Below are 24,414 nucleotides of genomic sequence, written 5' to 3' on the forward strand. Positions count from 1 at the left end.
ATGTAAGTGGAAAATTAATTGAAACCCTACTGTAATATTTCAGAGGCAACTAATGTAAAGATTAATTTGATCCAGTTTGAAAAATGCAAATGGCTTTCACTTCAAAGGAGTGAAACACTTTCACAGTGTTTTTTCTCTTTTAGAGTAGAATTAAATATTATTCATTTCAGCCCATATTCTGATTAGGAGGAACTTAATATTTTGGTAATGCAGTAAAAAGAAAAGTGTATAAAACTGACAGCACAAATATACAACCCAAATTTGATTTTTAATATTAAGGTTTAGTTGAAAAAAAATGCGAAATATCTCTTGAAGGTGTTAGGATAGAGCACTAAGAGTTGACACTTTGTAATAGTTCTCTGGATATTTTCCTCTTATTCAGAAAATGGGTTTGTAAGCAAAGCAAGGGTATTACCACTCTTTTTCAGCTACCTTGGAAAGTTTTGAAAATTGGAAAGTTCTTTGCAGGATTGTCACCAACTAAGAAGAGGGGCAAAAGGAAAAACAAACAAATACACATGCAAAAAACCCCAAACCAAAATAACCCCCCAAAACCTCAGCCTACTCAGCTTGTGTGTGTATGTTGCCTGATGTTCTTACTGCTGGTGATTCTCTCCTCTAAAGAATTATCAGATGTCTGGTCTAGCTTGTCACCTCTGATTCTAACGTGTACAGCAATATATCTTCCTCTCCTAAATGGTTTTCCTTATTGTTGCTAGCTTAAGTAAGAAGCTACTTTCTAGATCCTCAGTGTTACTGTTGCTGAACTGTTACTATTCTTCCATTGACCAACTTCTCTCCAAGTTCCTCACAGCTTGCAGGGTTGGTTTTGGAATAGAAAATCAAAATAAAAAATTGGTCCCTATCAGATCCGGGCCATCCATTGCCATTTGGCAAAGACAGTGAGGGATCCTGTGCCTAGCCTGTGAACCCAAAGAAAGCTTACAAGACAGTTTCCATGGAGTTGTACCTCATGGACAGCAAGGAAAAGTCATTTATATATATGGGGTATGCCAGATAATACTTCGGTGTAGGAGAACTCCACCTCAAAGCAGAGGGTCACCAGTTTCAATGGAGATTAAATTACACTGTCAGAATATCAACATCTTAATAATGTTCATGAGACACTGTAAAAACTGAACACTTCTTTTATAAGATTGCCACAATAAACAAAGCTGGACTTAAATCATGGCAATATATATGCTTTGATTTTTTAGCTCATAACCAAGGAAGCAATAAATTTTCTATTATGTTTTACAGTTGGAGTACATTATACATGTAAATGTATTTTTAATTTTAAAAAGTCCTTAAAGCTGCTTTTTTGGATGCTGTTTATTTTTAAATAATTTTAACCATTGACACATACAATCATCTTTAATTTATTTTCTGATTTTTTCAAATTCTTCTTGTATATACAAGTTGAAAGTCTAAAAGTAACATGAGAACCATTTCAGGTACTCTCTAACAGGGCATACAAAAATGTATTAATTCCCTCATAAAAGTGTCCTTTTCTCGTATAGCTGTCAATCCTGTGATAGCAGTCATGTCAGCCAAATAGTTGAGAGTCAGGATGATCTGAGCTGTTGTAGAAATGAGTCAGCCATTTGCCTCAAAATCTCCAGAGCCAGCTGTGTGCCTGGCTTTTATTGTTCCCAACAGAAAGGTGAAAGTCACAGAGAAAGGTAAGTAACACGTAAATTGACACCGCGTCAAGCTAACGTAGACTTAGTGACACAGCTTAAAGTATCTACCTTTTTACTGGTCTCATTATTCTATTTCCAATCTTTCTTTACAGTTCATTTCTAAAACCTTGTTTTTCCAATATAGAACTCAATCCAAAAAAACCACTTCAATTTTACAGTATAATGCCCCACTCTCAAAACGCACCCAAAATCTCCCTCACTGGTTGCAGAGATGATTTCTGTGTATAATTTAATCTGATGTCAGCTGCGGAGGAAACTGATTTTGAAGTTTGTAATCATTACTTAGAAATGAAACATTTTTTAAACTAGTTGTTAGTATAACGAATAGGTACTCATTCAGCTGCCCTAAGAAAGAGAGGCACCACCATGATATTGCTCTCCCTTTCCACATTAGTGGGATACTACTACTGCCATTAACAGCTGTGTTGGCTGCAGCACACTGTGGAAATATTTGTTTTATACTGCCGAGGCTGAAATAATTAGCAAGTTCTGGATCTAATATCCACAGTAGTTAAAATACTTGAAACTGATCCTTCCAGTTCTGCAGGGTACTGGCACTCCAGGATGCAAATATTTACAGGTCAGTTTAACACGTGGCCATTTAAAAGGTTATATGACTGTACTAATGTCATTTACAAGACAAATACAACAGGTGAGCTACTCCAATGAAGATATTTGCAAAACTCAAAATTTATAGCATCTAATTTTAGAAGACTTTCTATGCAAACTCAGACTATATTCCTTAATATAGCCCATGTGATGGGGAGTGATCAGAATTATAGCTAAACTTTCAGTAACCAACAAAAATATAATATTTAGACTTTTGAAAAGGTAGATAAAATCTCTGGTTCTTTCCAGTGTTGCTCATAATTTTGTCATGAAAAGCATCTGCCAGGAAAAACAGTGGCATGCTGATATGCAGTCTGCTAATGTAATACTAACACAAGACTTCACCTTCTTACAGTATACTCAAAACATTCTCACATACAAAACATAGGCAGCTGTTTAACGACAAGCAGTAGTAAGACACTGATAAAGAAAATTCCATCCCAGGGATATTTAAGGCAGATGAAAAGGCTTAGATGTTCTCATTACTCAAAAAAAGTAGCCACAGCATGATCCATGCCAAGACTTTGGATCAATGAGCAACAACCAAGTACAAGTGCCTGGATAATCAGGAGCAGCAACATGAGAGAGGCACTATCTGCCCTTCACCTACTCAGTCCAGTCCAGCAGATTTCATCTTTCCCTTGTCCTGTTCTATGTTCTATTCTCATCATGTGATAGGGCATATAACGTGCTGGGCCTGCTTTTTCAGTTTATGCATGTCCTTTTCATTTTACACTTAGTATCTGGTCACTTAATGCTGAGTCACTCAAATTTACAGTAGCACAGCTCTATATGTTAATAAAGACATGATGAGAAAACAGAATATAAACAAACAATGTAAATCTGTGTCCTTCCTGCCCCTGTAACAGATCTGTTTCATCAGAAAAGTAAAGGTAAGCTTCAATGGAGGTAAAAAAAAGAAAAATATGAAATCTGGTCTTCTCAAAATCCAACGTCCATCCAAACTCATGAAAGTTGTATTTAATATTTGTTTATCTACATGTTTCTCATTTTGGCCATGAGTTCTTCTAGGCTTTCTTCAGACTCTGCTACTGTCTCCCCAGTCATTAAATTCTCTTCCTGTTAGGAACAGGAAGAAAAAGTTGTCAACAAAAAAAATAAACAAAGAAACTCCCCACAGATCAGCTTTATTGCTGTTACACCACACCATATTCCTAGAACCAGGCACCCGATTGTGAGATTAGGCCTAAGTGATTTTAAGCTTAAATTGTAAACTATTTTGACTAGGAGTTAGAATGTTCTTACTGCAATACATTCAGATTCTCTGTTCCCCAGGCATACACATTGCTCTTTGACTATATACAGCTTTTACAAGATATGTATGATAAAAATTATTTAGTCACCAAAATATCAACTGAGAAATTCACATTTGCTGTCCTTCCCCCAGCCCCCAAATGCATTCATTCCTATCATCTCAGAAGTACATTCACACTAGCATCCAAACTTAAAAGAAATGTATTTAATAGGAACACAGAACTGGACCATAGAAGGTACTAATCACGATGTACTGAGGGTCCAGTCTCACTGCAGTTGTTCAAGATGGAATTCTCTTTTAAGTTTAAAGGGGAACCAAACTGGTTGGTATTATAAATTTAATCTACAATGTGTATTTCAAAAATTCATAAAAAATAAATACATTACCTTGTCTGGGATAGTATATGCTACACTAATTCCCTCAGGAAGATCAGGTACAGGGCCAGATGCAGCCTTCAGCTCATCTTCTGAAATTTCTGATACTAATTCGATGCCTTTGCATTAAAAGGAAACAAGAACTCCATTAAAAGTTAGAAGAAAAAGTTCTTTAATCACCAAGCTATCACAGTGAGAGGAAAGCTGCAGCTACTTTTCTGAAACAGAAAACAATTAAAAGCAGGAAGCCCTTTAAGTTCAACAACTTCATTCCATTATCAATACAAAATATTTTCCCTTTACAATATATGAAATGATTCTATATAGGCAACTTAATGGACAAGAACGGCACCTCGTCCTTGTTCTTATCATTTAAATCCTACCATGAGGACACTTCTCTCAATTGTAAGGTAAGATTATTTTCTTTCTCATGTAATAAACATGTATACCTCCATTCTTTATATAAATGGTTATATAAAACACGTTTACCATTCCTTAAAACAATTCCTTCTAATCCTTAAGACAATTCCTTCTAATTTAAAACCCTCAGAGGAATATAAAAATCCATGGGATGCCTCAGCACAGTGGTTATGGAAATGAAAACTGCTCTTTAGTATATTTAAAAGGAATATGCAGTTAATACATCTTGTCACATCTCTCTCATCTTCAGACCATCCTCTGAGAAAGTTCTTTATTCAAGCAGCAGTTACATTTTGAGCCTAAAACCTGCACATTGCACTAAAAACACATCATCAAGTTGTGCTAAAATTACTTTCCAAACCTGTGAAAAGCCAATAGTAATTACACAGTATAAGTTAAAAAACATAGGAACTATAAGCATTATATGTATCCTAAACTGTGTTCACCCAAACTGAATCTCAGTAACTGGGAACATCATTTAGTCTTCAGTTGATGACTTACCCCAGTCATTGTCTTCGTGTACTATTTCTTCTTCCTTTTCAATTACTTCTTCTTTTGGTCTTGCAGCTTCTTTTTTCTGGAGGGAAAACACAAAAAAATAAACCCCTCAATAACCAAAAATTAACAGTCTAATTCCAACAACAGCAAAGAAGATCAAGCCTAACATTCACATTTCTTTCAATACGTGAGATAAGAAAGTTCTAAATGGTGATTGCTTAGGAGCAGAAAGGCAGAATACCTGCAAACTGACAAAAACACCAAACCCATAAACACTCAGAAAGGTAAGACTGCCAGAAAGGTTGTAGCTTGCTTTGTTCTTAAGATTTTAAGGAAGGGGGGGGGGGGGAAGCCCCCAAACAAACCCACAAACCCACATCATTTTTACCTTATAATTTTCTTGCTGTTTTCTGCAATTGTGGTCACTACATTGGGGGTTTGGCTTCATAGACATAGTTGGGAAGAAATCCTGCATCGCGTTGTAACCAAGATAATAACTCACAGTACCAAAGTTTAACAGGTATCTAGAAACACAGAGAAAGAAGGAGCTTGTAATACAGGTGAAAACCTAAAACTTCAGTTGCTCAAGGAATAATTTTTCCTCAAAGAACTTTTAGAATACACTTTCACACTTGTGCAGTTTGCAGTTACTTTAATTGCCTTAAATCCAGTCATGCTGTAGTCAGCTGGCAACAGAGTAACTGGATCAATACAGAACCCCATCCTCTCAAGGTGTGTGAGAATAACTCAGCTGCAGTCTCACAAAAAATGTATTTAGGGCTCTATGTAAGCAGTGTTCTCCCATGCCTTAATCCATTGCTTGGAACACTCAGGTGTCCTGTATTACAGTGGGGAAGTTTTCAGAGCTAATCAGAATCACTTCAGTCATCTTTATTGTAGGGTCAGATTTGCAATTAAAACAAAGATTCTAATTAAGCTGCAAGGTTTGTATTCTTTGTTCAAGAAAAACACCTCTCTCTGCTCAGCTGAAAATGAAGCTTTGTTGTTGATAGGCACATTTGCAAACAGTACTTCTATTCCTTGGTAACTTGAAATTTTTGTGTTTCTAACCAAACCAAGCTAAGGCTAAAAGCAGGCTAAATACAATCTCATCCTCAAAGATTCTTGTAAAACACTGCATCATTTTGAAAATGAGTACAAAGTTGTTCAAATATTTTCCTTGCCGATGCATGCAATTCTTTTAGCAGTTGGAGTCATGTGACAGTACTTTTTTTAGTAAAATATGCCATATTGCTCTGTAACTATTTTTAATTCCCCTCAGGTTTTTAGAATGCAAACACTGCAAGAGAAGTAATTTATTCATTGTCCATGTACAAAATTTCGAAGACAAGTCAGCACTGTAGCATTTTTTATGTAGAACTTAATGATGTCAAATCAGAGCATGTTTAAATGCAGAACTACGAAAACAATGTGCATGTGTGTATGCAGTAACAAAAATTCTTTGGAAAACACTGAAACTGCTTCTTACCCCTGAAAAGTCCTATTTAAAATTCAAGCCCTGTTCAATGTTGCCAATGCCATTAGGAAACAGGCCATGAACATGTAAAAAGAATCAGACCTGTCATTATGAAATGTTCCTTCAGAGTTTCAGAGGTTTTTTTTCTCATCTATTTGCTGTACACATCAAATAGCAACAACTCAGTCACTTACTTGAGAACATTCTGTACAAGCATTCCTGCCACAACACCCATGGTTGTAGGAAGACTGGCTGCACAAACTCCTTCTCGTTTCAATGTCTTCTCATCAATATTTGCCGCTACTACAAGTGGAGGAGCACACTGAGGGACAATAGAGAAATTAAGCTGTAAAAAAGCATTCAAGAAGTCCCACAGAAAATTTTAAGCTACTGCATCAGCTGTGCCAGGATCACACTCCCTAGCCAGCTAATCTTCACATTCCCAGTCCCACTCTAAAAGGCAAGTGAACAGTTCAGCAGAGTACCACGTACCGCAAAACAAGCAGATTCACCGGGTATGATCAGCTGTATGTGTCCTGACACTGCATTTTCACTCACTCCAGACTCCATCCAGATTTGTCCAAGTTCATTGCAGGCCTTATAAATACAGAAACACACACGTCAGTACTGCTGAAGTTCAATGGAAAGAAAAGGAACCCAAAAAATGTGATAAATTGGGACTGATGAAACACATTTATCTCCCTGCTTTCAGGCAAAAAGGCTTTGGTCAGAAAAAGGGACATGAAGAGATAGAATAGAAATTATTTATCAAAGGAAAAATCAAACAGCAAATTAAAGTTGCCCTCATGAAGCCAGCCCTTTGTGCTTTCCTGAGGACCTGAGATGTTTTAACAAATACAGACTTCAGTGACCCAGTTACAGCACACTACAGAATATAATTCCACAAACTCTTTTTAGAGGCTTGGATACAGTGCCTGCAATTTATGGATCAAGTCAGCTGAAGGATAACAGAAAACATACATTTGGCATATACCCTACATTGGCTGCTACTATAAAGAAAAACAGTTTGATTAGGTACACAGCATTTTTAGGATACAAAAAGTCATATGAAGTATACAATTAGCTATAGAAAGTTTTTAAATGTTTGTAAGATTGAACATACCAGCCTTTGAAAATACCTTTATATAAACAGAGTAATTTGAAAAGACAGAGCTTATGACACTTTGATCTTTTACTAACCATTAGCTGATAGTAACTAAAAAGTCTACAGTTATATTTATACACATAAAATTGATTTATAAGAACTGGGTAAAAGCTCAGATTCGTCAAGCCAAGGGGGTCATTAATTAGGAAATTCTTTTTAAGTTCCTGTCTTTTCTATAGCCCCACAATTCCTAACATTATTTATAGGAGAAAATAGACTTGCACAAGCTCATGCCTTTGGTGGCCTTACCGTGTTAATTGCCATGCGAGCCTCAAAGTTGTCCACGCAGCTTAGAACCAGATCCACAGGCTTCCCCTCCTCCAGTGCGCCGTTACTGAAACAAGCATCAGAAGTTTGCATGAAACTGCTGGCAGAACAAAACACCACCACAGCAACCAACATGCTGCTTTAGAGTACAGAAGCCCAAGAGAAGTGAATTTCTAACAAAACTTGTGAAATGCAGTACAGATACAACCAGCATCTTAGATCTGCTGGTTGTAGAAACAACACCATGCTAAAGCTGGGATTTAAATATATGAGCATTTTAGACTGTTTTATATAGTATACACTCACAGTACAAAGTATTGGAGAATTGTATCTTTCTACAACAGAACTGCAAATGGTATAAATTATTTCAAATCTCTATGAGATCCACTAACAACTATTTTCTTCCTTCATTCTAAAAATCTTACCTGAAACCATTACAGAGCACTCAAGATATGATCTGATCTGTTTTCTATAATGGAAACCCCACAGTTTTGGTTGGAGATCTAAAGATGCACTCATATAAGAAATAACTATGTAACAGTAGAAATAGATGTCAGCTGTAGAGAACACATCTAGGCAGGAATGTCTTCATATACATATATGTCCCAGAGGTTTTCAATTGGGAGTTATGAAATTGAAAAAGAGCCCCAGCAAGAAAAACGTGAAGCTGCGCAGAGCCACACATCAGCAGAAGTTAGCAATATGCTAAAGTTGGGGGATTTTACCTTATTCTACCCATGAAGTGTTCAAAGTTGTCCAGTGTTGTGATGTTGTAGTTATGTACTTCAAACTGAACATCAGGATTAATATTCCTTATGGAGGAAATAACAGGAGTCAATAGTAAAGAATACAGTGATAATTTGCATTCTACTCCCTCACTTCATAAGGGTTGTCTTAAGTTTCTAGTCACCCATATTTGTCAAAAATTCAGATTAGATGAGAAAAAACCCTGCAACATATTTAATTGGTATCATTTATACCAAATTTCTGAGCAAGACTTGTTAAAAAGCAGACTCACATTAAGGTTCTGGCCACTACAAAAATGTCTTTGAAGTATCCATCATCCCCACAAATATTTTATACCCAAATTCCCAAATTAGATCATCCTCCTTTGCAAATGATTAAGAGTGAAACATTGGTTTTCTGGAGCAGCATCCTGGCTAAATACATTTTGACACCCACTTCTCCAAGTTATACCTCAAAGTATGTTCTGCTGCTTGCACTTTACTTAATCCAGCTTGATGAGGTTGGAAGAAGAGTCTGTTCATGTTTGCCAGTTCCACTTTGTCATAATCAAACAGAAGCAGCTACAATAAAGATTGTTTTACCATGTATGAATCTCCAGAGACTCTGCAAACAGAGCACTATGGCAAGGCATTTTGAACAACAAAACTAATTCTATGACCAAAAACATAAAAAAACCCCATCCCCAACCAACCTCCCTCCCTCCCAGGCCTATTCAGTTCACATACAAGAGGTACCAACATCGTAAGGATGTGAAAAACTGAACCAATCTGTTAAGTCATTAAAATTACTTAATAAAAAGTTACCTTGTCATTTGATCTAAACTAAGAATATTCAACAGATTAACCTACATGAACAGTATCATCTCTCTTATCACATTCCTACTTGCTGCCACGTGACAAATAATGTTTGTGATAAAGATATCTGTTTGGCATCTGCTACATTTCAATTTCATGAATACAAACTTGGTTCTCATAAGACTTTATCTTTTATGTGAAATACCCCCTCCTTCTTCTTTATTTTGTTTTCTTTTTGCAATAATCCAGCATGAAGATTAGATAAATGGGTTCATATAAGAATGTGGAGATGACAAGCATCCAAACAAGAATCATCCACATGATACAGGATTAAGCCCTAAATAAATCAATTTTACCAGCATAATAAAAATACAGACTCTTCATGTGTGATGTTTACACAGGTGCTGTTCTTGAGTGCCTTCTTCACAACATTTTTTTATTTGGGTAAAATCAACCGAGTGAAATCAAATCAAATTCTTTACAAAGAGGACTAGTCCATCTGCTGTAAAGACATAGAAGAAGAAAAAAACTCTCATTACCTTACCAATGCCACACCTTGTCAGCATTTCAGCAGTCACACTGCCAATGCCACCTACACCTACTACTGCAACTGTAAAGGTACGGATTTTCTGTAAAAAGAAATAATCAGTATATCAGTGTATCAAAAGTGGTCCTCCCAGGGAAAAAATGCAAGCAATGTTTCATTTCAGACAGAATCCTACCTCGTAGTCTTTGACAATTCCCATTCTTTTTAATGCCATCAAACGACTACAAAAAAAAAAAAAAAAAAAAACAACAATGTTACACAGAAAATGTTCTTTATGCTTCTAACAGCAATTTTGCTTTTCAGGTATTTAAAATTACTTTTGCTTTAGAAATAACCTCACCAAGCACTAAACTCAAGCCTACTGTTTCCACTGCAGTTGTGATTGCCAGCTAGGTAGAGTCTGAGTAACAGAGTAGATGCTTTCCTATTTGCACCAGAGTCCTAACCCTGCAGAAACTCATGTACTTATTCTATTGGTATGAGTAATATTGATGAAATCAGGAGGACACAGCTATTTTTGTAAATGAATCGCAGATTTACAGAATGAAAGGTGACACCTCTTTTTGGTAATGAACCGTATGGCAGCAAACTAGTGAAGACTTGCACTGTTTTCTGATCGATTTGATTAGATTAACATAACATTAAAAAAAAAGTAGAGACTATAAGGTTCTGAGGATAACTGAAAGGATTTTAAAGTAATCTTTTACCCCTCTATTGCATTTTTTCATGAAAGTACAAGTATCAACTTGTATTAAGGAAAAAAAAAAACCAACAAACCCAAGCCAACAAACCCATCAGATTTCTAGATGGGAAGTGATCTCTAAAGCTCAAGAATTCTATAAACCAACTTCTAAAATAGACAATTTGGAGGAATGAGAATAAGACCTCAAGGAATACTAACACCTGTCCCATTTATTAGCAACCTAGCTGAAAAACTCACAACGTTTCCCCTCTCTCTCTCTCCCCCCGCCTGTATTGTAAAGCAAGATAATACAAAGTAACCCTGACATCCACCCCTGCCAGCCCAGCCAGGTGGGAAATCCGAGAGCATCCCTCCCCTGCTCCGCACAGAGCATCTGCCTCCGGCACTGCCCGACACCCTCCTGAACACACCCAGCCCCGTCCCTCAGATTCCCACCCGTCCGAGCTCTCTCCACATCCGTGTGCCTCTCCCGCTTCACCCAGACCCGCCGTTCCAAGCCACGGCCCTCCCTCTTCCCCATCCTCCGCATCCTGACCGAGCCCTCCGCAGTCCTCCCGCCCCTCACCGCACCTGTAGGGGTTGGAGTCGGTCACCTCGGGGCTCATGGTGTCGATGCGGGCCCGCGCCGCTCCCCGCCCGCGCTTCTCCCGGGCCAGCTCCTCCTCCAGCTCCCGCACGCGCCGCTCCAGCCGCTCCAGCCGCCCGGGATCCGCCATGGCAGCGACACGTCTGTGCCCGGCCGCGGGAGCTTCCGGGAAGCGCCGGGGCGGGCCCTTCCCGGGGCCGCCTCCTCACACCCGGCAGCAGAGCGGGCTGAGGGACGGTGTCCGCCGGGGCGGTATTTGCTTCCTGGGAAACGTCATCTTCCAGGAGAACCGACCGGCCCCGACAGCCAGGGGGCTGCGAAGCGCTTTTCTTGACGGACCGAGGCGCCTCCGGGTGACCCGGCCGGGGGGGGCTCCGGCGCGGCCTCCGAGGATGGCGGCGGAGCCGGGCACCAGCGAGGTGCGGCGGCAGCACCGCTTCGACCAGGGCAGCCTGGAGCGGTACCTGAGCAGCCGCTTGCCCGGCTTCCCTCGGCAGCCCGCGGGCACGCTGGCTGTCAGGCAGTACAGGTAACACAGGTGACTGACACAGCTCCCCTGCTCAGAGCGCCCGGGAGGGAGGGGAGAGGAGCCGCTCGCTGCCGCCTGGCAGGGAGGGTGGTCAGAGGTAGAGCCCTTTTCCGTGGGGATGGCGGGCAGCACCCATCGACGGATTCTTAAGATGCGTTCTGACTTAGTCCAGTTAAAGGCATGGCCTGGCTCGTCCTTTGAGCTGCTGCAGAAGGCAAAGTTTGCGATGTCGGCCAGGGTGACCTTTCACACGCAGTCTGTGGCCGGGCTGTGTGTTGGGTGGACTTCGCACTGTCCTCAGAGTACACCCACAATTGTTTTATTGCCTACACATACATCTCAATTGACCTGCTCCATCTTTAATCGCACAGCAAATAGTAATGTTCAGAAGCACATACATGGCCTAAGAAATCAATAGTAAAAGCATTAGGCTGTCACCGGGTAAAGCAAGTCCACGAGAACAGGTAAGGATGTGCCAAGATTCCCGTTAATGTCCAGAGAGCATTATGGCAGTGTGCCAGGGACGTGCTACACCCAGGCTCCAAAGCCACTATTCCACAGAACACGGAGTTCATTTGCATTCAGCAGATCAGTGGAGTGGTTGCATGACTTCATATCAGGAGCTATTAGAAGTTAAGTTATTCTAAAAATGAGGATTGATTCCTTTGTAGGCATGACCTTGACTAATTTATCTGCAGCTATCACTAAGAAACAGTGAACAATTTTTCATTGTCTTCTGATGCAAATATAAAACATGCATTCAATCCGCAGCTGTGCCGTGATCCTCGTATGTACCTCAGTTGAGACTTTAGGAGGAGCCTTCGGAGAGTAGTTAATAGTAAAATCTGCTAAAATTTTGTTAGTATTTATGCTCTTACTACTTTGTCTTATAATTGCAGTTCAGGGTTCAGCTGGCCTAAATTTCTTTTGTGCTCGGCAGAGTATTTGTCTCTTAAACTTATTAAAATATTACAAACTATGCCCTAACTGCTTCCAGGAGAATGAAAATGTGATGGGAGGAATGAAAGCAGAAGTCCATTTGATTTTTATTTTCCAATAGTTGTCTAATTGTTTATTGAACTAAGTCAGAATACATCTTAAAAATGAACAAGAATAAGGAGAGAAAGGCATGCAGATTAGCACAGAGCCTTGAGGAAAATAAGGATCAGTAGGCTTGATTGGAATATGATAGACAAGGTGTAATGAAGAGTTTATCTGGGTTGTCCTTCTCTTACACTTGTGTGATTGAAATGTCTAATTTTCTTTGTGACTCCAACATTCATTCTTCAAAATTTTACAGTTCCTATAGGCTGTCCCTCAAGCATAATCTATAGACGTGATGATCAGGCTGGCATACAATGGGGCTTGGTGCTAGAATATCATACACAGAATAGAATCATAGAGTGTTTTGGGCTGGAAGGGACCTTAAAGACCATCTAGTTCCAATCCCCTGCTATGGGCAGGGACATCTTTTTCTGGACCAGGTTGTTCAGAGCTCCATCTAGCCTGGCCTTGAACGCTTTTAGGGATGGGGCATTCCGAGCTTCTCTGGACAACCTGTTCCAGTGCCTCAACATCCCCACAGTAAAGAATTTTTTTCTAATATCTAATCTAAAACTCTCCTCTTTCAGTTTGAATCCATTCCCCCTTGTCTTGTCAGTACATGCTCTTAAAGAAAGTCCCTATCCAAATGGAAGAGCTTCCTTTATGCTTATACTGTTTAAAATACAGCTTTCCAAAAGACAAATACAATTATGAGCCAGTGAGAATTCTGCTCTGTTTAATTTCCTCCCAATCAGAAGGTTTTGAGATTAGTGTCTACTGCATACCTTGAGTAAGTTCATGATGTCTCTTGAGGGAGGAGAGGTAAATGCTGCAGGAGAACAAATTGGCTATCTGTGACGTTTCTGCAGGGAAAGAAGACATCTTTCTTATATGCAGGAATAGAACCTCTGACTTCTGATTTTGTGGGCTATCACTTGGTCCCTTGTAAGACTAGATTTGAAAAAAAAAAACCCCTACACAAAACAACTCTTGAGAAGAATGCTTTCCTCCGTCCTGCCATTTTGTTCTGGTCAAGTCACAGTGCCTGTTGCCAGTATCATTTCTATTAGAAGTTTACAAATTTGTAAGTAATTGAATATTTGAGTAATTTTAATCTTTCTCTTTGCAGCTCAGGCCAGTCAAACCCAACCTTTTACCTTCAGAAGGGTGGGCAGGCTTTTGTGCTCAGGAAGAAGCCCCATGGTCCCCTTTTACCTAGAGCACACAAGGTAAGTTAAAATTGTCCACTGAGCTCCAAACACTTCGTATTGCAGGTGACATGGGTCTATGCATGGTGGTCCAGCACACTGATGAATGTGTCCAGAAATGCAGTGAGTTGCTGGATCATTTTCTGTGTTCTGTGCTCTACATATAATTAAACATTCAAGAGGATTCACTGCACTCATTTATGTTTGGGAGGTTTTAATTGAACCTAAATTTCTGTGTCTTTTTCAGGTTGATAGAGAATATCGTGTTCAGAAAGCCTTATTTTCAGCTGGATTTCCAGTGCCTGAGCCCTTGTTGTACTGCAGTGACATTTCTATCATTGGAACAGAGTTTTATGTAATGCAGCATGTGCAGGTTGGTCCTCCAGTGTGAGAGATTCTTTCCTTCTCTGTACTACAAGCTGCTTTTAAATTGTCTAAAACCTATCTATTAGAGCCTTACCCAGCACAGTTTTGTGATATGAGTGTAAATAATCTTCTGATATTTTTGAGAAATGCTAGCTATCAGTGATTCTCACAGATTTCAGCTTCTCCAGGGCTTATTTCACACTTTGTTGAATTTTCTAGCTCAGTATTTAACCTCTTGTTCTTGTTTGAGCTCTTGGAAGGGATATCTTGGAATGAGGCAATATTGCTTCTGTGAAAAGCATACATAAGTCAGAGGGAAAAAAATTAGTCTGTAAACTGAATCTTTGGAGGTCCTGGAGCCTGTTTAGTATTGAAGATAGAAGATAGAACTGACATACAATCACCTGTTCTTGAAGACAAAGCAGGATTCCAGTTCAAACACTAGTTTCAGAAAGAGCACAGCATAGCTTCGTCTGTGGTCCACCACTCTGGGGGTGCTGTAGCTGAGTTGATACACTTTCTGTTAGATTTTGGGCATAAGTCTGCTGTACTGTGTCTTTTTTTTTTATCCTGTGTGAGGAGGAGTTGAATTCAGGCCTCTTCCCTTTTCATTGGATCCCACTTTATCATTAGGTTCACTGGGAAATTAGAAATGTAAGTTTGTGGGCCAGTTTCTGAAGATTAAGTTAACCTTCCTACAAAAACGATAAATCAAGGGTAATAGAATGTAAAAGCTGTGAACAATTTGAAACAGATTTCTTACATTTAAGATGGAGAATTTTTCTGGTTTTCACTAGAACAAAGCGATTCCTTAAGAAGAAACCTTGTTACATTTCTAAGTATGTAAATGTACAGTCTGTCAATTCTACGATGAACTGCACTGCTCTGTTTTTAGCAATTGTGAAAATGGAACAACACACCCGTATTCTAAATGTGTTCAACTGCTTTTAAGGAGAAAACAAGTGAATTTCTTTGGATTGTTTGAGTCTTTGTACCTGCAACCCACCCATTCCCCTCCTCTTCCTGCCTGCCCCTCCAGCCCTCTGAGGCCATCATTGGTATTTTTTCTGCAATTCAGCTGTTCGAGACAATACAGTAACATTTTTCCTGGTGCTTTCCAAGCTTGAGGATACCTGGATTGGGTGTTCTAATTCAGACTTTCATCTACAGATACACCATATACTAGTAACCTGGGATTACTGTGAATGCCTTCATCGGCCCTGGGCGAGGAATAAAATAACTGAGGAAGGCATTTTTGATTGCATAGGGAGTGTTGGTTCGCTACATTTGGTTTTGGTTGTGGAATGTATAGCTTTACTTCTTTTCATCTGGTGTGTACATCCCACCAATTATCATTGATTTATGCTATTTCTAGGGTCGCATCTTCCGAGACATCTCACTGCCTGAGGTGGGGCCAGCAGAGCGTTCTGCTCTGTATCTTGCAATGATAGAAACTCTGGCCCTGTTGCACTCCTTCAATTTGCAGTCATTGGGTCTCCAAGGATACGGTAGAGGACCAGGATACTGCAAAAGACAGGTACAGCTCTTAACATTCTCTTGTTTTGTCTGGTCTTTGAATGTTTATTTGATTTGCAAGCTAAATTGTTAATGATCATATTTTAGCTATTAAACACCTTCACTTAGTTCCATTATTTGTGCACAGTCTAAAGCCACTACTACATTCAGATTGATTCTGTAATGCTATACTTAGGGAATGATATTCATTTGCTTTTGGACTAACACTGGGTTTGGGCTATGTAAATAAGATTGAAATCGATGTAGTCTTCATTTCATCTTTTGATGTCTCAGTTCACATTTGCAAATGCAGAGGTACTGGGTTTTACTGAATTTTCAAGCAACATGGTGATAGTCAAAGCCTGAAGCAAGTGCTTCAAAATTTTATACTCTTGAAAAACTTGTGAATCGGCTGAAAAATCTGTTGGAATGTTTGTATTTTTAAGGTATCAACTTGGAAAAAACAGTATGATGCAGCTGCTCATACAGATATTCCTGCCATGAACAATCTGGCTGAGTGGTTAGCAAACAACTTGCCACCTGATGACAATGAAGAAAGCCTGATTCATGGGGACTTCCGAATAGATAACATCATCTTCCACCCAACAGAGGTAGTTGAAATGTATTTGTATGTTTAGGAAGTTTTGGTCCTCCATTTGTTTGTACTCCTATCATGTAATAGGACACTTATATGTGCATTATTTTAGTGCATGATACATCTTTGAAAGAAACAGTAGAAAACGAACTCTTCTCTATGCTCTGTGTATGGTTTTTAGGTACCTAATACAGTCCTGGCTTTCATTGTGAGAGCTAGATAGAATTGATGGAATCACAGGATCATAGAATGGTTTGGATTGGAAGAGACCTTAGAGATCATCTATTTCCAATGCCTTGGCCATGGGCAGGGATACCATTTACTAGACCAGGTTGTTCAGAGCCCCTCATTCAGCCTGGACTTGAGAGATACTCAATTTATTCATTGGTTCTAGTCCCTGCTTCAAAGTACAGGAACAAAGCATTTTATATGCATAAATCCTATTGGATTCAGTGCAACTGAAGGTTCACTTCATTAAACTACATAAGCATCTGATCCAAAGCCCACTGACATCTGTGGTATGGCTTCAGTTAACAACAAGGGCCTTTGGAGCAGGATCTGAATGCATGATACATGACACTAGTGAAAACAAAGGAAAATCTGCCAAAGCTGTTTAGTTATGGAGCACATGTAGATCACAGAGACCCTGAAAGTTCCTCATTCATCTTTAGGGAAAGAAAGATTCCTTTTTGTTTTCCTAGTGTGCTATCAACAATATGTGTGCTTCAAAATAAATGTGTGCTATCAACACAGTTGCATTTTCATTACTTTTTCTCCATGCTACCTGCTGTGTTGTGACCAGAAGACATGGCTGGAATTTGTGACCATGACTGCAATGCCTGCTTCATGGCAAAGTAACAGATCCCAGAGATTCCCAGAGTTTTTGTGCATAGATTAGTTGATAGACATGGTTTGTAGGTTTAAATGTGCTGATTGATTCCCTGAGAAGGGAATTTGACAGTCTTGGGGACTCTTCCAGCTGTTCCTCATGCAGTTGAAGGAATTGATCAAGCTGTACATAAGTAATTTTAGGTCATCTATAGAAACTGTTCCTGTAGATGCAGGAGTGACCGTGTAGGAAAGATTTTTTCATGTACTTCAAGTAGCCATGGATCATGAGTAGGCTGGAGGGGTTGTTCAGGTTGACAGGCCAGTTGGATTATAGGAATTTATCAAAATAACACTGTGGGGAGTATCAGACCACCCAGCTGAAGACACCATTGCAAGGATGCTTGCAGCAGAGGCTCACTCTCAGCAGTCATTGACTTCCTGTTTAAGAAATTCAATTCCCCATGTAAGTGTTATTCTATGTATAATGTGATAAATTAGGTTTTCTGATGCATGGTCTGGCTGTGAATTTCTGTGCCAGAGGACTGGGCAACAGGACTGGGAGAGAAACACAACTCTCAGTACTACTGTTCTTTAGGATATTTTAATTCAATCATGTTTTATATGAGAAGAGTTTGGAAGTTTCTGACAGGAAGAACACTACTCAAAACTGTAGATTTAAATCAGATTTTATTTGGAAAAATGCCTAGCTTTCTATCCCTATGTGAATGTTACTTTTCTTCAGATCCTTAGATAGTGCCAGAAGGAACTCTTTTTGCTGTAGACAGCTACAGTGTGTGTTTTTAATTTTAAACACATAGTAACCAAATAAAACTCTTGGATATTGAGTGGGTTGTGCCTTTGTGGATGGAGAAAACAGGTCTTCTAGCACTTACTTGAGGTTCTTGTTTTTATTTAAGGCTCGTGTTTTGGCAGTATTGGACTGGGAACTTTCAACTACTGGTCATCCCTTAGCAGATTTAGCATATGCCACTCAGTTCTACTTTTGGCCTACGTCTATTAAGGACTTAGGTCAAGGCTCTATCTTGGGTTTCAAAGACACCATAGGTATGAAATCATAATCTTTTTCTTGAAACAAATCCTTGGCTTGATTTCTATTTGAAATGCTACCTTTATAAACAGGAATTAAATGGTAAATTCACAAGCATATCATTTTGCATTTGTAAAGAAATTTTCCATAATTTTTTCATTGTAGCAAACATGTTGATAGTGAGGCTTTAGATAGTTCTGTTCTATCAAGCTTTGTCTTAGCCACAACATGCTACTTCTTTTGAACCTTTCTAAGAGATAGTGGAAGAAAAAAGAAATTTAAATGTAAATATATAATTTAAGTTTTAAAAGAAGCCTTTTCTCCCCTGGATGAAATTATTTTCCTGACTGGAGTGGAGACAAAGGGCAGGAGGAAATGTTACGGCTATCTGAAATTCTGGCAACTCCTACTTCCCTTGGTCTCTCCATGTCACAGTTATGTCATGAGAAATGGTGAATCATGGAGTAAATGAATTGTCTCATAAAGCTTAAAATTGTTCAAATGTTTGAAGAATAAGGTGGCAAAAAATCATAGAAAATGTTGAGTGTTCTAAAACTGTTCTGGTTTTTTGTAGAAACTCCTTCCTTTGAAGAACTGGTTTCCGTGTACTGCCGCTGCCGGCGTATTACCACTACTTTATCCAACTTTAACTTTTTTCTTGCTTTGTCATATTTTAAAATGGCAGCAATAGCCCAGGTAATGCCCTCACATTTGCTGAAATGTCATATAGCTTTGTGTATCTGTGGGTAGTTCATTTAGTCATGAATAATAATCATATGTCTATGCTGTTGTCAGTTGGCTTGAGGGACAGGCTGGGCTCGTTTGCTATATCATGTGCAGACATTTGTATTTTCTTTTTTCTTTTTTACTTTTTCACTACTACTTTTTGTGATTTTCCTTTAGTTTGGTTTAGCTGGGATATATTCTTAACTCTTGTGCAACAAGCATCTCCATTATATCAGAAATGCACCCAAACCAATATCAACATACCCCAGTAAGTTTTTCCTTTTAAAAATCTGTGCATTTAAGTGTTACTTTTATAGTTGAAGAAATCACCAGTGTGTTAAAGAGACACTTTTAAGAGCATAATTATATCATATATGTTTTTCTTTCGGTTTTAGGGTGTATATGCCAGGTATCTCACTGGAAATGCTTCTGCAGAAAACAGTCATGAATTTGCAAAGATAGTGAAGCCTTTGGCAGAAAGAGGATTAGAGCTCTCAAAAAGGTAAGAGTGGTCCAGACTACTGGTCAAAGGCAAGGCAAAGCTTTTCCAACATCTTCATTTATTTAAATGCCTTTCTAAGGCAGCTTATATTATTATGAGGGAAAATCTGGTCTTACTTGTTACTGCCTTGAATGTTCTTCCCTAGGTCATCCTTCAGCAGCACACAGCACAGCACTTCTGGAGAGCTCTTCCATCAAAGTAGAAAAGGCCAAGAAATTTTGCTGAAGGTTAAGCAGTTCATGAAGCAGCACATTTATCCAGCTGAGAAGGTAAAAGCTTTTACTTAACCTGTTTATAAAGGAACATTTTCTGACTAGACTTTATAAAAATGTAAAAATATGTATAGAAGTCATGTCCTCCTGGTTTTTTTTTTTCCAAAACAGCCTTATTTTCATGCAGTGGTGATTGTGGCAGTGCAAAATATTAGCAGAAATCATTATAGACTGTATTTTTTTTTTCAGGATTAAAATATTGTATGCATTGTTTAAAAAGTAACTCTTAGCTTTTATTAACTTTTGAAGTGTAAAAACTTCTCTTTTTAGAAAGAGTTACTTTTTAAAGGAAGTTGCCAAAATACTTGTTAGACTAACAACAACCTAGAACTCTAAGATACCAAACTGAATAACACCTATTTTAAAATACGGCTGATTTTAACCATATGAAGCTGAATGTTTCTGTTTCTTGCTTTTTAGGCTGTGACAAAAAATGGGATTGTATAATGTATCAAAATAGCCTCATTCCTGAATGTATCTAATACCAATGAAGGTTTGAAATCAGCTAATGAAATATACACAAAGTCCATAGTTGGTGGAAGGGAAAATGAGATGTAGCATTTTACTTCTTATCCTAGGAAGGTTAGGAATTTCTGCTTAGAAAGTTGGTTCAGCTTTTAGCCTTGTGGAAGTACAGATGGCTTTTGTTGCAGAATTGGTTTTTTTGGCTTTCTGATTTTTTTTTCCCTAAGTCAGGTAGAAATGCAGAAAATATCTTCTGTCCCTCACTAAAACATGCTTGTGAAAATACTAAGATTAATGAATATAGGTGTTTACTTACAGCTAATGACTGGTGCTTGGAATGACTGCTTACATTATCTGTTAAGGAATTATTTTGACAGGAAGAGAAAATGTATTTTTGTGGTATTTTTTTTTTTTTCAGTTAACAAAAGATTAACTGACTTATGTATCTGAATGTTGTGACCAGAAACCTGAATCTTAAGTGTCAGTACATCAGGCTTTTATTTCATGCCTCTTGTGTGTGCTGTTGGTAACAGGTACTTTTATCTCCAGAAAATACTGACCTCCTAGTGCCATCATCACATACTTTAAACCATTCCAAATAGTAGTATAAAATAAGGTACTGATTGGGGTCATCTCACTTTTAAAGTCTTGCAAAATTAATAGATTGCAGTTGAGTTTTCAATTATATATTTAATTTTATAATGCAACCGACTATATAATGTAAACCTGTGTTGAATATTTTTTAATTGGCTCCTTGGATCATAGATCTGGAAGAGGACTATTATTCTTTGTGTGTTACATGTTTTCTTAATTTAAACAGCATCTTTTAAATTGTTTCTCTAAGGAAATAGTAAAATATTATGCTGAACATAGAAATACTGAGGACAAATGGAAGAAGCCACCACTGCTGGAGAGACTGAAGGTATGGGACAATAAATATTTTTAGCACTCTAGCAGTAAAAGAACACAGACATAGAGCATAAGAGGGATTGGTGTATCCTGCTGGAGAAGTTACTCTGCATGGAAAGAAACAGTGTGAGGAACAGTGGAAGGAAAGGAATAGGGAAGTATGCAAAAGGTAAGAGAAACAAATGAGAGAAGGGAAAAACAAAATGAGGTCTGTGAGGGGCATATCTGAACTTTAAGTCAAAGACTGTACCTATTATTTCAAAATAGCTATTGAAAAATGGCAGCAGATATATTGGACAGTATAGTTGGCAGGAGGGAAGAAAATGTGTAGCAAGCCAGAATTGAATTTTAATTTTTTTTTTTTAAGGCTTGTTGCTGATATTTTTTCTGTTGATTCTTGCAACAGGAGTTGGCCAAAGCAGAAGGTCTGTGGAACCTTTTCCTCCCAGATGTCAGTGGTCTCAGCCAGCTTGACTATGCCATAATAGCTGAGGAGACAGGGAGATGCCTTATTGCTCCTGAGGTTTTCAACTGTCATGCACCAGGTTAGCAGTGCTGTCCCAAAACTATGGCACTGGGAGCATTAAAAAGTTGGGCATCTTAGACCTTACAGGCTGTGGGTCTCGAGCAGTAAACATGACTGCTGATTTCTTACAGACACGGGAAACATGGAGGTCCTCCACATGTATGGGACTGAAGAGCAAAAGAAGGAGTGGCTGGAGCCCCTCCTAGAAGGGAAGATTAGTTCTTGCTTCTGCATGACAGGTAAATTTTTCTCCAGAAAAAAGTTAGAGGCAATTGGCAGGAACTTCACATGGTGTATGCACCAAAAAGTAAAAAACTGCAAGTTGTGTGTTACAGTGGACATTTCTATACAAATTCAGTATCTGTGAATATGTTGAATATGAATTCATCTATGAGGTGTGAATGCAAACTGAAGCACCCTTGCTGCCTTTCCTGATAGTTGCCAATTTTCATGGTTACAATAATTAGTATTTGCTTTATATACATTTTCAGTTTAATTTTAGTACTAGTAAAATACAATTTATAGTACCAAACAGGTTTACAGTAGAGCTTACCTTTTCTTGTAGTGTGCTTTGGAGTTCTCTAGACATACACAGTTGGGTCCAAGTATCATTATTGTGATTAAAGTTGTGTAGTTTTGCAGTGTGTCACAGATGTTTTAGATACAACCCAAAAATAACTTGATTTATGTCCATAGCTCAGCATTGTATTTAGTCTTGCTCCTGAAAGCTTGTGGCATTCAGCATCTCTGGAAAGTCTGGCTCTTGCTATAGGAAGGTAGTTTTTGGAACATGTGATGTCAAAATCTTGATCCTCCTGTGTCAGGAGGAATCGAGAGAGCTCAGCCTTGCAGACACTTACTTTGCAAATTCTCTTTTGCTGTGTTCCCCAAGAGGAAATAGTTACTTCTGTTTTAAAGTGGATAGTAAGGATGAAAGGAGAAAGGAAGAATCTTTCCTGTTCCAAAAAACCATTGATGACATTTTGCTGACCACTTCATGTGGTCTGTTTCATATGCCACCACAAAATTAGTTTCAGTCTATTTTCACTTGAGAAGAGCCCAGAGGGAGAAAACAAGGCTGAGGAGCAATATGACTGCTACCTGTAAGTACAATGGAAGGATAAAGGATTTAAAAACACAAGGAAAGGAAGAAGGCTGTTGATTGCAAAGGGTGGTCCAAGACCAAGTACATTTAAACTGGCTATGAATAACAGGTTGTTGAAAAACAGGAGGTCTTTTGACCACCAGCAGTGAGGTTCTTCAAACAGCTTTTCTACTGGTAGCAAAACAGTGTACTTTTAATAGAATATATCTAGAGCCTGATATTTGTGGAGGTTATATTACCTTTATATTTAACCTGGTGGCTTGGTTTTTTTCCTTTAACACAGAACCTGATGTGGCTTCAAGTGATGCCACCAATATGCAATGCACCATTGAGCGAGATGGGAACAGCTATGTGATCAATGGCAAGAAGTGGTGGAGCAGTGGTAAGTGTGGAAATCTAAATAAGAGTTCAGGCTCTTATGTAGGCTAAGTCTAAAATTTTTTCCAATAACTATTAAAACAAAATTATTTGCGCTCTATTTCTGAGATTAAATTTTGTCTTTTCTTGAGTAAAGGCAATAGAACATAAAACAAAAGAAGGAGCTGAATTGAGCTTTTGTTCTCTGAACCGAAGTCCAAGATTCAATCCAATTCGGGGATTTGGGTGCTTTTTGGAACCTCTGAATTTTGTTCACAGAATGAATGCTGCTATTTTCTTTAAACATTACCTCTTTTTATCAGTTAACTTATACATTTATGGCTGAACCCTTTAAAGTTTGTTTTCATGAAACTGTCTTTTACAGCTTGTGTGAGAGGTTTGAGAGTACTGTGTAGCTACGGTAAAATGTGGCTGCTTTTAAAGTAGCCTGTGATGCTGTTGGACTGGCTCTTACAGGAGATTTTCTTATATTATAATTCCCAGTAAAATCAATGGATTATAATTCCCAGTAAAATCAATGTAAGTGGTAGATGTCCCTAATATTGTAGTACTGATGCTTTTTTGCCAAAACATGTGTGACAGCAGCTTGAAAGTCATCATTCCCTGGGAGTCTGGAACCCAAGTAAATAAACAGAGTTGTTAAACTTGAATGTTTTATTTACATACATGAGTGTGTCAGCTACTTGCTGATGCATGCTTGTGCAATACCTGGAGTCACCACAAGATAGATCTCTCTCTCTGTTCTACTCCTGTAAAACTGGCAGCAAAAGGAGACATGCAATCTTGTCTCCTGACCCGAGAGTGTTGCTTAACTGCTGGCTACTTAACCTTTGCTCTGGGTCAGTGTCTCCCAGCTGTGCATTTCAGACCCTAAGGAAGTAATGGAAAAGTTTTAGGGGGTCACACACACAAAATAATATTCATAAAATTAGTTATGTGAATTATAAAAAAGGGCATGATTTGGTTTGTCTTATTTCTAATAAATACAATTAGGGCAATCAGATTTGCATGAAGACAGATACAAAAAAGGTACTGCAATTTCAGGAAGTTTGAGAAACATGTTCATTTGGCTCTGTGTTAGTCAGTCTCCCTTTCTGCCTGGCTGGGTAGGTGGGTTTTTTGTTTGCTTTGTTTGGTTGGGGTTTTTTGTTCTGGTTGGGGTTTTTTAACTTTTAGGATATTAGAACCTTGGATGTTTGGGAATTCCAGAAACCTGACAGCCTGGTCAG

The 24,414-nt window shown here is 38.6% G+C and overlaps 2 protein-coding genes across 3 annotated transcripts in view; one reads left to right on the top strand and one right to left on the bottom strand.

The window, feature by feature from the left end:
- Positions 1 to 3,308: 3,308 nt before the first annotated feature.
- UBA5 (ubiquitin like modifier activating enzyme 5) lies at positions 3,309 to 11,185 on the bottom strand. Its single transcript, XM_020584584.2, has 12 exons — positions 10,947 to 11,185; positions 10,053 to 10,098; positions 9,870 to 9,959; positions 8,987 to 9,096; positions 8,515 to 8,601; positions 7,772 to 7,856; positions 6,850 to 6,954; positions 6,552 to 6,679; positions 5,269 to 5,404; positions 4,884 to 4,959; positions 3,975 to 4,081; positions 3,309 to 3,392 (listed from the first exon to the last, which is right to left on the bottom strand). Exons 1-12 carry the CDS (start codon positions 11,183 to 11,185, stop codon positions 3,309 to 3,311), a joined length of 1,293 nt encoding a protein of 430 aa, XP_020440173.2.
- ACAD11 (acyl-CoA dehydrogenase family member 11) overlaps positions 11,165 to 24,414 on the top strand; it is a 29,505-nt gene continuing 16,255 nt past the window's right edge. For both annotated transcript variants that reach the window (XR_002045305.2, XM_010398849.4), the window contains exons 1-13: positions 11,165 to 11,695; positions 13,869 to 13,968; positions 14,195 to 14,320; positions 15,689 to 15,850; positions 16,275 to 16,439; positions 18,172 to 18,319; positions 18,877 to 18,998; positions 19,424 to 19,530; positions 19,676 to 19,799; positions 21,112 to 21,189; positions 21,583 to 21,721; positions 21,834 to 21,941; positions 23,091 to 23,189. Coding sequence is in view for 1 of the 2 variants with exons in the window: in XM_010398849.4 (XP_010397151.3) it covers positions 11,184 to 11,695; positions 13,869 to 13,968; positions 14,195 to 14,320; positions 15,689 to 15,850; positions 16,275 to 16,439; positions 18,172 to 18,319; positions 18,877 to 18,998; positions 19,424 to 19,530; positions 19,676 to 19,799; positions 21,112 to 21,189; positions 21,583 to 21,721; positions 21,834 to 21,941; positions 23,091 to 23,189 (1,990 nt within the window). In the remaining variant the exon portion in view is untranslated. The remainder of the gene's footprint in view (positions 11,696 to 13,868; positions 13,969 to 14,194; positions 14,321 to 15,688; positions 15,851 to 16,274; positions 16,440 to 18,171; positions 18,320 to 18,876; positions 18,999 to 19,423; positions 19,531 to 19,675; positions 19,800 to 21,111; positions 21,190 to 21,582; positions 21,722 to 21,833; positions 21,942 to 23,090; positions 23,190 to 24,414) is intronic.

Source organism: Corvus cornix, chromosome 2 (assembly GCF_000738735.6).
Source record: "Corvus cornix cornix isolate S_Up_H32 chromosome 2, ASM73873v5, whole genome shotgun sequence".
Lineage (NCBI taxonomy): Eukaryota > Metazoa > Chordata > Aves > Passeriformes > Corvidae > Corvus > Corvus cornix.

Bases quoted from the DNA above. Each gene is read 5' to 3' on its own strand.
- UBA5 (XM_020584584.2), bottom strand. From the start codon at position 11,185: ATGAGCCCCGAGGTGACCGACTCCAACCCCTACAGGTGCGGTGAGGGG. The intron at 9,960-10,052 runs GTAGGATTCTGT...TTCTTTTTACAG, and splicing joins GAATTGTCAAAGACTACGAG to AAAATCCGTACCTTTACAGT. The intron at 3,393-3,974 runs GTAATGTATTTA...TGTTCCTAACAG, and splicing joins CATATACTATCCCAGACAAG to GAAGAGAATTTAATGACTGG.